This window comes from Larus michahellis, chromosome W (genome assembly GCF_964199755.1).
Source record: "Larus michahellis chromosome W, bLarMic1.1, whole genome shotgun sequence".
Lineage (NCBI taxonomy): Eukaryota > Metazoa > Chordata > Aves > Charadriiformes > Laridae > Larus > Larus michahellis.
In genome coordinates, this window is record NC_133929.1 from 22239863 (window position 1) to 22253846 (window position 13984).

Here is a 13984-nt window from a genome sequence, read left to right on the forward strand (position 1 = left end):
ATATGCACAAATACCTAAAAAATTAGGGTTATGCAGCTAAGCAAGCAGGCCTGTACCCTACATGTTATCAAAAGACAGGCTTCTTATCAGAAGCCAGGTATAAATACAAGAGCCAACTTTTACTTTCATGATTAACATTGGGCCACATTCTTCCCTCTGCACAGAATCTCATCACATATTACTTGCATCTCAGCAAACATAAAACATCATAAAAAAAAGAATACAAGTTATGTTAATCAAATTGTTTGAAATTTTAATTGAGATCCATGTTTGTTTTGCAACAATTTCTCAAAGGCTACACTATAATGAAACACAAGAATCATTTTGAATGAGACTAAATAAAAGCACAAATCTCAGGAAATAATTCTGCATTTGGAGAAGACTGAATAGAAAAGCCTGATTTTAACTAAGATCTACAGGATTACCAAGAGCATTAGGGAACAGCCTTGCAAAAATTCCTCCCTTTAGTTAAGGCTTTGAAAATAAAGTTTTCCAGAAGTATGGAGGTGCCTCTAATCTTAAGTTAATAATTGAGAATTAGAAGTCCTTAGCATCCTTAAACATAGCGCTAGACAAGTATTTTCTAAACAAACTTTACAGTAATGCGCTATTAATCTTATTAAAATGAGATTGAGTCTTGCCACTGGGATCTGGCACTGTAATTGCCAGCCACTCAGTTGTTCCTAATTTATTGGAAGAAGCAAATAATGCAATATTTAATGGCTGGTATTGTTTTATTGTCTAATATTGATTAAAATATTTACACTCCTACTTCTCAATCCACATTTTAGCACTCATACCTATGGCTTTTACTTTTAGCACATCATCTTTGTGTCAAGTGTCAGAATTTTATTTCAAAAAACCCAGGAACCTGATACCATATAGACAAGTCTTCTCTATATTTATGTTTAAAAATACTCATTTTCAAAAATGACGATTTATAAACGAAGAGTCTGCTGTAGCTTTCTTTCAGCTCATGTTTATCACAGATTCTACTGAGCTTTTCTTAAAGTGTCCCTTTTAGAGTGCCCTGCTGCCTCCATGTGGAATCTGTTACCTCTCTCACCCTGCCCCTAAATTTAATGGAAAAATAATAAAAAAAAAAATCAGTAGCTGACAATTTTAAGCAAAAATATAAAGCGCTATAACATTACCTACATTGCCTTTTACTGAACTAGGTTCTTGAACACTCTAGGAGCTTTGTGGAAATTTAACCAGTCAGTGTTGAAAAGGCACTCATTTCTCACAATGTTTTTTCCCCAGCCTGAAAGTTAGGGACCGTTGTTAGGAAACAGCAAACAGTCTGCCCAGAAAATTCACAGGTACCCGATTGGCCACTTACATTAGAACCCACCAGATTTTACTGATTCTTCTGCCACAGACACCCTGCAAATCTATAACAAGAGTTTGCTTCTATGGCAAGAGGAAAAGAGGTAAAGTTACTCATATATACCCAAGAATGGTGTAACAGTGATACAAGCTATTAATTATTAAAATCCTCAAAAAACTGTCCATCTCTGTGGTAGTTTCTGTTCCATGGTATTACATGAATGAGAAAGTTATTTTTCACATATGAGAGAAGTTTAGTTGTACACGAAGAAAGCTAACTTTGGTCCACTTGTCCAGCTTCCTAAGGACAATATAGTGGAAAGATGACAACTGATCATTCAAAAACCAATGTAAAAGCTAACAAAAATACTTGGGCATTTCATTCCTAAACCTGCACAGTGTGGTTATTTGTTCTTGTCATCCATCTTTTCATTCTGTGTGTCTGCTAATTGTTGAGTTTTTAAGTCTTCAGCTTGTTCGTGATCTTCCTTATCTACATCATCTACTTGACTAGTTTCCTTTTCTTCTACTTCTCCTTGATCAACACTTTCATATTCTACTTGTTCCAGGTCTGTTCCATCTATAAGTTCTGCCTGTACTTCTTCCATCTGTATTTGATTTACATGCTCCACGTGAACTTCAGCACCTTGTTCAGTTTGAATGTGTTCAACTTCCAAGTAACTAATTTGCACCTGTTCTTGCAGTTCCTCCATCTGCGTGTCTTTCACTTGACTGTCCTGTACAAGATCATGGTGCATCTGTTCCACGGTTACCTGTGCAGGATCCACTTGTACCTGAATTACTGGTAGGACATGTACTTGCTCCACTTGTTCTATTATAGTCATTGATGTTACTGGTTCAGCTTCCACAGCTTCCACTGGAAGAACTTCTTCTGTCACTATTCGTTCTGAAATATTGTGCATGTCTTTGAGATGCCTTCTCAGCTCACTGCCTTGCATAAACCACAAGTCACATAAGGTACAGTGGTTGGGTTTGTCACCAGTGTGTACTACCAAGTGATCTTTGAATTGATCCCAGCTGTTAAACACACTGTTACAAACCTGAAACAAAAGATACAGTATGTTAAACAATGCCAAAAGAAACATGACAAAGTATAGTGCCTATTTCAGATCATAGCTTCACGTAGTGTACCTTCTTGCTACTTGGATTAAAAAAACAACCATGTACGTTAGAGGTAAAAGCTGAGAAGTCAGCTTCAGATGAACAGAAGACCTGATGTTTATTTATTTTTAAGAAACAGTGTGCCATTTTGAGTTGTGTATACACATGATACCTACAAAATTTATAAGTCAGTACAGCATTTGAAAGTTTTCTTATTTTAACTTTATGTGAAATTCACATCCAGATTCACACCCTAATAAACATCTGGTGCTAGAATTTTGGGTGGAAAGCTATTTATGTAATAATACCGTATGATGGAAGTGTAATACAAACTGTCCTTTTACTGAAGTTCTAGATGCAGTACTACTAACCAACTTTTCCTTATCAGCTTTCATTTGTTCATGGCATTGGAAGATTTACCTGGCTAGACTAAACTCTCCCGTTTCGCCATTTCAAAAAAATACTTGAGTGATTTCAGCAGATAAAAATCTCTAAACTCCATCCCTTTAAGTCTCTTCCAGCTTAAAGTACTGCTTGGACTGCAGACATACTATTTTCACAAAACACTTGAGTGCACTTCCTTCCCTTCAGCTGGCACTAAGGTAAGTAACCCGGAAACAACACACAAAGACTGCAGAAATGAACAAGGTGCCAGGGTAGAAGAGAGAGAAGAGTGGGGTAGAGTCAGGTTCGGAGTAAAGAAAACAGGCTCAGGAGTCTTTGTCCATGCAAGTGTTCTTGGCTGCAGAAAGAAGCAAAAAACATGCATTTTCACTGTTGGCACCCCTTCACTTTTTGAAACATAATGTTCCAGCTCCTCAGTTTTCAGCAACAGCACAGAAAGATGATGGAGTATCTGACAGGGATTAACTCAAGGAACAGGTATGTGTAATGGAGCTGAATATCCCCATTATGCTGTTGAAGTCTTAAAATCATGCCTCTATGAAAACGCACGTAGCATGGGGAATAAACAAGAGGTGTTAGAGATGTGCGCACAGCTCCAGGGCTATGACCTTACTGGCATCATGGAGACATGGTGTGATGGCTCCTATGACTAGAGTGTTGAAAGGGAAGGATACAGACTCTTCAGGAAGGACAGGCAGGGGAGGAGAGGAGGGGGTGTTGCCCTCTATGTCAATGACCAGCTGGAGTGCATGGAACTCTGCCTGGGGGTGGATGAGGAGCTGACTGACTGAGAGCTTATGGGTCAGGATTAAAGGAAGGGCAGGGACAGGTAATATTACAGTGGGGGTCTGCTACAGGCCACCTGACTAGGAAGACCAAGTAGATGAGGCTCTCTATAGACAGATAGGAGCAGCCTCACATTCACAGGCCCTGGTCCTCATAGGAGACTTCAACCACCCTGATATCTGTTGAAGGGACAACAAAGCAGGGCATAAGCAATGGGGCAGCCTTGGCTGTAGTGATCATGAGAAGACAGAGTTCAGGATCATGGGTACTATGCACAAAACAACAACAAGTAGGATTGCAACCTTGGACTTCAGGAGGGCTAACTTTGACCTCTTCAAGAAACTGCTTGGAGAGATCCCGTGGGCTAGGGCTCTGGAAGCCCCCTCAAGAAAGCTGGTTGGTATTCAAAGACCACTTTCTCCAAGCTCAGGATTGGTGCATCCCTAAGAGAAAGAAATCGGGCAAGGGATGCAGGAGACCTGCATGGTTGAGCAGGGAGCTTCTGAAAAAGCTCAAGTGGAAGAAGGAAGTTTACAGCACGTGGAAGAAGGGACTGACCCCTTGGGAGGATTACAAGAATGCCATCAGAGTATGCAGGGATGAAACAAGGAAAGCCAAGGCCTCCTTGGAATTAAACCTGGCAAGGGATGTCAAGGACAACAGGAAGGGTTTCTTCAAGTATATCGGAGGCAAAAGGAAAACTAGAGAAAATGTGGGCCCGCTGTTGAATGAGACAGGAGCCATGGTGACAGAGGATGTGGAAAAGGCGGAGTTACTGAATGCCTTCTTTGCTTCCGTCTTTACTGCTCAGGCCAGCCCTCAGGAGTCCCAGGCTTTGGAGGTAAAAGAGAAAGTCTGGACAAAGGAAGACTTCCCCTTGGTTGGGGAGGATCAAGTGAGAGATCAATTAAGTAAACTGGATATCCACAAGTCCATGGGCCCTGATGGGATGCACCCGAGAGTGCTGAGGGAGCTGGCAGAAGTCATTGCTGGGCCGCTCTCCATCATCTTTGAAACGTCCTGGAGAACAGGCGAGGTGCCTGAGGACTGGAGGAAAGCCAATGTCACTCCAGCCTTCAAAAAGGGCAAGAAGGAGGACCTGGGAAACTACAGGCCGGTCAGCCTCACCTCCATCCCTGGAAAGATGATGGAACAGCTCGTTCTGGGCATCATCTCAAGGCATGTGAAGGAAAAGAAAGCTATCAGAAGTACTCAACATGGATTCACCAAGGGGAAACCATGTCTGACTAATCTGATAGCCTTCTATGATGGCATGACTGCAGGGATAGATGAGGGGAGGGCAGTGGATGTGGTCTACCTTGATTACAGCAAGGTGTCCGACGTGGTCTCCCACAGCATCCTCATAGGGAAGCTTAGGAAGTGTGGGTTAGATGAATGGACAGTGGGGTGGATTGAAAACTGGCTGAAAGATAGAGCTCAGAGGGTCGTGATTAGGGGCACAGAGTCTAGTTGGAGGTCAGTAACAAGTGGTGTTCCCCAGGGGTCAGTACTGGGTCCAGTCCTCTTCAATATATTCATCAATGACCTGGATGAGGGGATAGAGTGCACCCTCAGCAAGTTTGCTGATGACACAAAGCTGGGGGGGGTGGCTGACACACCAGAAGGCTGTGCCGCCATACAGAGAGACCTGGACAGGCTGGAGATCTGAGCAGAGAGGAACCTTATGAGATTCAACAAGGGCAAGTGTAGGGTGCTGCACCTGGGGAGGAATAACCCCATGCACCAGTACAGGTTGGGGGCTGACCTGCTGGAGAGCAGCTCTGTGGAAAGAGCCCTGGGAGTCCTGGTGGACAACAGGATGACCATGAGCCAGCAATGTGCCCTTGTGGCCAAGAAGGCCAGTGGCATCCTGGGGTGCATCAAGAAGAGTGTGGCCAGCAGGTCGAGGGAGGTCATCCTCCCCCTCTACTCTGCCTTGGTGAGGCCGCACCTGGAGTACTGTGTCCAGTTCTGGGCTCCCCGGTTCAAGAGGGAAAGGGAACTGTGCTGGAGAGGGTGCAGCAGAGAGCTACAAAGATGATTAGGGGACTGGAACACCTCTCTTATGAAGAAAGGCTGAGGGATTTGGGTCTCTTCAGTCTGGAAAAAAGATGGCTGACGGGGGGACCTTATCAACACTTATAAATACTTAAAGGGTAGGTGTCAGGAGGATGGGGCCAGGGTCTTTTCAGTGGTGCCCAGCGACAGGACAAGAGGTAATGGGCACAAATTGAGCATAGGAAGTTCCACCTAAACACGAGGAGGAACTTCTTTACTTTGAGGGTGGCAGAGCACTGGAACAGGCTGCCCAGAGAGGTGGTGGAGTCTCCGACTCTGGAGACATCCAAAACCCGCCTGGACGTGTTCCTGTGTAACCTGCTCTAGGTGACCCTGCTCTGGCAGGGGGGTTGGACTAGATGATCTCCAGAGGTCCCTTCCAACCCCTACACATTCAGTGATTCTGTAATCCAGGAGGTTCCTGGAATGCATCAATGATAACTTCCTTCTCCAAGTGACAGAGAAGCCAACGAGGAGAGGTGCCATGCTGGACCTCGTTCTCACCAACAAGGAGGAGCTGGTGGGGAATGCAAAGCTCAAGCGCAGCATCGGCAGCGACCATGAAATGGTGGGGTTCAAGATCCTTAGGGTGGCAAGGACAGCACACAGCAAGCTTGCTATCCTGGACTTCAGGAGAGCAGACTTCAGCCTCCTCAGGGATCTGCTTGGTAGAGTACCGTGGGATAAAGCCCTTGAGGGATGAGGGGCCCAAGAAAGCTGGCTAATATTCAAGGACCACCTCCTCCAAGCTCAGGAGCAATGTAACCGAAGAAAGAGGAAGCTGGGCAAAAACAGCAGGAAGCCTGCATGGATGAACAAGGAGCTCCTGGACACGCTCAAACTCAGAAAGGAAGCCTACAGAGGGTGGAAGCAAGGAGAGGTAACCTGGGAGGAACACAGAGAAATTGTCTGAGCAGCCAGGGATCAGGTTAGGAAAGCTAAAGCCCTGACAGAATTAAATCTGGCCAGGGACATCAAAAGTAACAAGAAAGGCTTCTATAAGTATGTCGGTGACAAAAGGAAGGCTAGGGAAAATGTAGGACCTCTCCGGAAGGAAACAGGAGGCCTGGTCACCCAGGATATGAAGAAGGTTGAGGTACTCAACAACGTTTTTGCCTCGGTCTTCACCAGCAAGCGCTCTAGCCACACCACCCAAGTCACAGAAGGCAAAGGCAGGACTAGGAGAATGAGGTACTGCCCACTGTAAAAGACCACGTTCAAGACCATCTAAGGAACCTGAAGGTGCACAAATCCACGGGACCTGATGAGGTACATCTGCAGGTCCTGAGTGAACTGGTAGATGAAGTTGCTAAGCCACTATCCATCATATTTGAGAAGCTGTGGCAGTCTGAAGGTCCCACTGACTGGAAGAAGGGGAAACATAATCCCCATTTTTAAAAAAGGAAAAAAAGGAAGACCTTGGGAACTACGGGCCAGTCAGCGTCATCTCTGTGCTTGTCGAGATCATGGAGCAGATCCTCCTAAAAACTACGCTAAGGCACATGGAAAATAAGGAGGTGATTAGTGACAGCCAATATGGCTTTACTAAAGGGCAAGTCATGCCTGACAAATTTGGTGGCCTTCTACGATGACATTACAGCATTGGTGAATAAGGGAAGAGCAACTGATGTCATCTACCTGGACTTCTGCAAAGTGTTTGACACTGTCCTGCACAACATCCTTGTCTCTAAATTGGAGAGACATGGATTTGCCGGATGGACCACTCGGTGGATAAGAAATTGGCGGGATGGTTGCACTCAAAGGGTTGCGGTCAATGGCTCAATGTCCACGTGGAAACCAGTGACGAGTGGCGTTCCTCAGGGGTCAGTACTGGGACCAGTGCTGGTTAACATCTTTGTTGGTGACATGGACAGTGGGATTGAGTGCACCCTCAGCAATTTTGCAGATGACACCAAGCTGTGTGGCACGGTTGACACGCTGGAGGAAAGGGATGCCATCCAGAGGGACCTGGACAGGCTCGAGAGGTGGGCCTGTGGAAACCTCATGAAGTTCAACCAGGCCAAGTGCAAGGTCCTGCACCTGGGTCAGGGCAATCCCAGGCACAAATACAGGCTGGGCGGAGAATGGCTTGAGAGCAGCCCTGAGGAGAAGGACTTGGGGGTGTTGGTGGATGAGAAGCTCAACATGAGCCTGCAATGTGCACTTGTAGCCCAGAAAGCCAACTGCATCCTGACCTGCATCAAAAGAAGCTTGGCCAACAGGTCAATGGAGGTAATCCTGCCCCTCTACTCCACTCTGGTGAGACCCTACCTGGAGTATTGCATCCAGCTCTGGAGTCCTCAGCACAAGAAGGACATGGACCTGTTGGAGAGGGTCCAGAGGAGGGCCACAAAGATGATCAGAGGGCTGGAGCACCTCTCCTGTGAAGACAGGCTGAGAGAGTTGGGTCTGTTCAGCCTGGAGAAGGCTCTGGGGAGGCCTTACAGCAGCCTTTCAGTACCTGAAGGGGACCTAAAGGGGGCTTTCAGGAGAGATGGGGAGGGACTCTTTATGAGGGAGCGTAGCAATAGGACGAGGGGTAACAGTTTCAAACTGGAATAGGGTAGATTTAGATTGGATATTAGGAAGAAATTCTTTACTGTGAGGATGGTGAAACACTGGAACAGGTTGCCCAGAGAAGTTTTGGATGCCCCATCCCCGGAAGGGTTCAAGGCTCAGTTGGATGGGACTCAAAGCAACCTAGTCTAGTGGGAGGTGTCCCTGCCCATGGCAGGGGGGTTGGAACTAGATAATCTTTAAGGTCCATTCCAACTCAAACCATTCTATGATTCTATGTTTGTGATGCTAGTGATGTGCTTTTTGTCCCCCCCAGGCTTACGCTTTACAAAGAAGTTGCACACACACTTCTTAAAATACTAACTAACTAACCTTATAGATAAGCACTCAAAATTACTTAGTCACACATAAAGGTAATGACTATCAGTAATGGCCAAGCACATAATTACTGTTCTTGCCACGTAAAGCCTAATTCTGTACTTGAGGCATACAACCAAGTGCACCAAAAGTGCTCATCAAGCAAGTGCAATTTTGTTTTCTCCTCTTTGTTCAGTGAGCCAAGATTTTATTTATTGAACACTATTCAAATTTAGTTCTAAAGAGAAAAAAGTCAAGAAAAAATTATCCAAGAATTGCTGTAGTTGCTACAGGCTGAAATAACACTAACCCACATTAACAATATCTGTTACAGAGAAAGCTATGAGGCGAAGCAATTAAACCAAACAGTCATAAAGACAAAACAGTATCTTCAATGAAGCTACTAGGTACGATTTTGTGTTATACAGTAGTTCTCATATTCAAAACAAACTTATCTTTAAGACAAAGGTATGCTCCCAAGAATTAACTTCAGAATAGCATAATAACTAAATGATGCAACAGCATCAGTGAAACTTCCAATTAAATTATTTGATTAGCAACACACAGAATTCATTCTTCTTCAGTATTCACTGCTTTCTGTGAATAAGATCACTCTGTTGGTTTTTTTAACAAATAAAGCTGATATCCATCAGTTTTCTTTATTACACAACAGAATTTAACCTCAAACCACAGCCATTCTGTGAACTGAATAAGGTGAGAGCCTTAAGGGGAGGGGAGAGGGGGAAGTGTGTTCTTATTTGAGACTGTCACAGCAGTGGAGCATCAAAACAGCAAATAGAAATGCTACAACCAACCTCAGCTCTCATATTTTCTAGCTTTTTCATAATCAACTTTTAAAAGTTAAGTAACATTCTTCTGAACAGCTTTTCAAATGTCAGCTACGTGTAGTGACCAAGTACCCTAGCTATCCATCTACAACGTTTATATTTGCTTAAAAGACATTACAGATTGTCATCATAAGTTGGAATGACTTTCCAGACAAAGTCAATACATTGGTACTAAACAGAAGAATAATAAAATAGGAATAAAATAGTACTTTGTATTTTGGACTTTAGTGAAGCATGCTCACAAGCAGGAAAGTCCTAGGTCAGTGCATCAAGAACCTTGAATAGGAAGCAGAAAGATCAGTGAGATGCAGATGAACACTTACCTACCAACAAGAATCTCTCTGATTAACAAAGTATTATGAAACTCCATATCAGTAATTCCATATTTTAAATGGAACTACTTAGATATAAGAATTTACCCTCATGTTGTGGTTGAATGCAATCTTTATGATTTATTTTACTAGAAGTAGTTCTTGGAGACATAAGCCCACTCTCGTTGCCTTTCCTGCTTCCTCACTCCCTCAGCACAGGAAGGAGGCATCTAGCCTCAGACTCTGCTACTTCTATTACCCACCTGACATTCATACAGCTTCTTTCTTCCCTTTTTAGCTCCAACTCCAGACTGACAGGCTGTCAGGTGACATTTGAGTGTGCTATTCCTAGCAAAACGTTCATGGCAGTTTGGACATTCAAATGGTTTTTCACCTGTTAAGACAGACACAGGTATTTGTAAGCATATAAAATCAGACAGTTTTCAGTCAGCTCTCCCTCCTTCCCCTCTCCCTTTTGATAAATATGCTGTAAAGATGTGGCCAACTGGATTATTCTACAGAAGAAGAGAAAGACATTCTATGTAAACTTTATTTATGTAACTAAAAGGGCAAAAACCTAATGTGGAGTCATAACTCTCATTTATAAAAAAAACCAAACCCACCAAACAACAATGTAACATCGTTACCAATGCCATTTAAGGTACATTTAGGTTTTTATGGAAGTTAGATTACTATACTGACAAAATATCTTAAAGAAATAGAAGCTATTTCTCTCTTTTCACCTGATAATATTAACAGTTAAAAACTCAACATTAGTATATACAAAGTGACACATTAAAGAAGGAAGTACTTAAAGAATACAATTTTTTGTTTTCAAGAACAATAACAGCTTATGCTTGAGAGCTGAAACTGAACTCCAGAAAAAGAAGTTTGCACAGAATGACCATGAAGTAACAATGCATCAGTATTAAAACAAACAAAATCAAATTCAACACTTTAATCCAAAGTAGTATATTGTTATTACCATCATCAAATAGTAACAAAGAACAACCGGTGTCTCTGTTTACTAATTCATCATGCACAAACACAATAAAATTCAAGGAAATTAAAGTACAAAAAATTAGGAACAGTGTGTTTCTTCTGAAAGTCCAGTAATTAATCTGTGAAGATACTGATACCAACATAACTACTGAAACAAACTACTTAATGAACTCCAAAAGAGGCTGAGACATTTCAGTGAGTAACGTAAGAATCTATTCTAGCTAGATTAAGTTTAAAAGCCTACATTTTCAGGAATGCAGTAGTTATTGACTACTGAGATGGAACGCCAATAAACCTGTATTTTCAGAAATAAAGATATTCAGAAGTACCTAACTAGCTTTTCAAAAGAAATCCACAAGTAGCCTATAATTCTCGTTTATACACCTAAAGGCCACAGAAAAATGTTAAATGGTGGTAATATTCCCCTTAATGGTTATAAAAGGCTATGTTTTTGGAGACTGTTGTACAGGTAATGCAGAGGATGCTGAACTGCCATCAAAGCAAAAATCACGGACTTTGCACGAGCAACCAAATACATTGGTGAGCCAAGAGGATACTACAGAACAAAACTCACACCGCAGACCTTCACCTGCCCTGCGATCTGGTTACATTTAAAGAGTTACTTGGAGCAAGGCACCGCCCAGTCAAGGACAGATTTATGCTATTATTACTCAAATACTTCAATAATCTTCAACATATTCTGCCAAAAGTATCTGAAAGTGACAATTCAAAGACAACAGTGGCGATATCCAAAGGCCAAAAGACATTGTGTGACTTCTTGCATAGTGCAAATCAACACTGCGACCTTGGCGGCACTGGTTACGGCAGCAATGGAAAACACAGAGAGCATGTCAGCCTGCCTCTAGCTTGAGAAATGTACTGGCGAGCTAGGGGATAAACTCCTCTGTTAAAGGTGACAACTTGCTTCTCTTGCCCCAGGTGTCATCCAACTACGAGTTTCGTCTCATCTAAGCGAGATTTTATAAAGAGGGAGGGTTCTGGCCTGATCTAACAATTATCTTTTTTCCATTTATGAGAATGGGCGAGATTTCACTTGTCAATTGTAAGTAACTCACAGGACAGAAATTCTGACCTAAGACAGTCCAATATTGTGCTGCTCCTTTATAACTGTACAGCCACAGGAAGGAGATTGCCTAAAATAAATATTTTTTAACCCAAAGACATTCATAACACCACAGTGACTTATTTGCCTAATACGTAAGAAATACCAGGGAATTCAACTATAACCATAAAGCTGCCATATCATTATTTACATTAGGTTTAGGAGAGAAATAGTAAGTCTAGTTTAGGGTTTTTGTTTGCCCCTCGCCCCTCCCCCCCCAACCCAATGGCAGGTGTTTATCAAATGAACTTCTTGGGATCATTTATTCAAGGTATGCAAATAGAGTCCATTTATTCACTCCTATGGAAGATGTTATTTACAGTTCAAAGCACACTTCCTGTAAAATATATTTTAGATTTATGAAGAATGGCAAAGACATTGATTAATTTTTCCTCTGAAGTTTGTATAATCTGCATACAAATTACTTCAGTTACAGAGTTTTTAGACAAGGACTGATTAATTTGGCTGCCTGGAGCACATCACAACTCCTTCACTTCCACCTTTGCTCATGTGAGCACACACACACTCTCCATAAAAGGAAAAAAAATAAAAAAAAAAATCAAGAAGGCCTAATTTTGAGAAATATTCAGCAGTCAAAATTCCCAGTAAAATCAGAGGGAATCAAAGCTGTTCAGTGTCTCTTTCTACTAGGGGATATAAGCTTTGTAAAATACCAGGATCAGACAAGCATATTGAGAGCAGTAGCTTTGTTCTAAGATTGATTTCTGTATGAGGAAATTGCTCTTCTTGTGTAAGACAAATTAGAGCTATTGAACTCAACAGATATATATTATTTAAGTGCAGCCTTGCAGAATTTCTGTCCTATGAATTACTTAAGATTGGCAAGTGAAATCTCATTCATTCTCATAAAGCGAAAAAAAAGAGAATCATTAGATCAGGCCAAAAAACTTCCCTCTTTATAAGTTCTGGAGATTACTTTGTTAGTACATTCAGTTACATGACATATAAGACAATTTAATTTTTTTCCCCCAGAGATTCAGAAGCTGCTTAAGGCACTGTATGCACATGTGAGAAAAACTCCATAGTTCTCCTTCCTTTATTTTACTGAGACAAAGATAATAGCTATTGGTAATGTCGAATTCCTACATCAAAAAGAATTACCAACCCTGATAAGGTGACTATTTCTGCTCCAATTGCTACTTTCATGTTATTGCTAGTGTTGTGATTAAACAGCAACACGATCAAATACTTTGTAGGACATTTTCTCCTGGCCTTTGAATTTCATTTTCGTATTCAACCAGAGCTATACAGAATTAAGAACTTAGAAAGCCTTTGGCTCACTGGAAATTTTTCCACTGACCTTAGGAGACCACAGTTAAATGGTAGTATCTGGTTTAATTTTAAGCTTAAGGCTTTCAAAATACTGAACTGGAAGCAATTAAGTAATTAGATTCCATATGTTATACTTGTATCAATAAATATTTAGAAAGTAATTTGCATCTCCTGTGATATGCTAAGCTGCTTCATCCCCAAAATCTTTTGTCACAACAGCAACCAACATACTGTGATATTTGGGTTACTCTGTTAATCCACCACAAACTTTTCTCTGAAAATACTTTTGTTAAGTAGCTTGTATTTGGCTTGGTCATAATGGAGAAACACTCCCTACTTCATAGGTAATAAGGATTTTGCATTTTTATAAATGCAATTTTTAAGGGGCTATTGGGAGTAGACTGGATACGGTGCCATATATCAGTACTCAGCAGTCCCATACACAGATGCAAAGACTTTAGCAACAACAAGCCATGAAAGAAATAGACCTACTACCCTCCATTAAATTCTTACTGATGACTCATGACTGACACATTAAACAAAAGCATCTGAAAGATCAGGACAACATATATTTTACATTCAGAGAGCTATCTATATAATGCTCAGTACCTATTCAGATAGTACAGACTTTTCAGTGAGATGAAGAAATAACATCTTAACCTCCCATGTTATATAGAAGAAGGAACAAGTCATTTTATACTCAAAAGATGCTATCCAGATTTTAGAGGCAGATTTTACAGTAACAAAAGTCTACTAAAGTCACTAGAAATGTTTTGCTGTGTTAATTAACAAAGAAAATGAAATCATAGATGAGATGTCAAGAGCAAGGATGA

At 41.7% G+C, this 13984-nt stretch overlaps 1 protein-coding gene across 6 annotated transcripts in view; it reads right to left on the minus strand.

Moving 5' to 3' along the window:
- Positions 1–229: 229 nt before the first annotated feature.
- LOC141735565 (zinc finger protein 131-like) overlaps positions 230–13984 on the minus strand; it is a 45264-nt gene continuing 31509 nt past the window's right edge. For 4 of the 6 annotated variants that reach the window (XM_074568562.1, XM_074568559.1, XM_074568561.1 and 1 more), the window contains 2 exons: positions 9997–10127; positions 230–2390 (listed from right to left, as the gene is read on the minus strand). In XM_074568562.1, coding sequence (XP_074424663.1) covers positions 1734–2390; positions 9997–10127 — 788 coding nt within the window. In that variant the 3' untranslated portion in view covers positions 230–1733. The remainder of the gene's footprint in view (positions 2391–9996; positions 10128–13984) is intronic. The other 2 variants (XM_074568563.1, XM_074568565.1) reach the window with 1 other exon arrangement.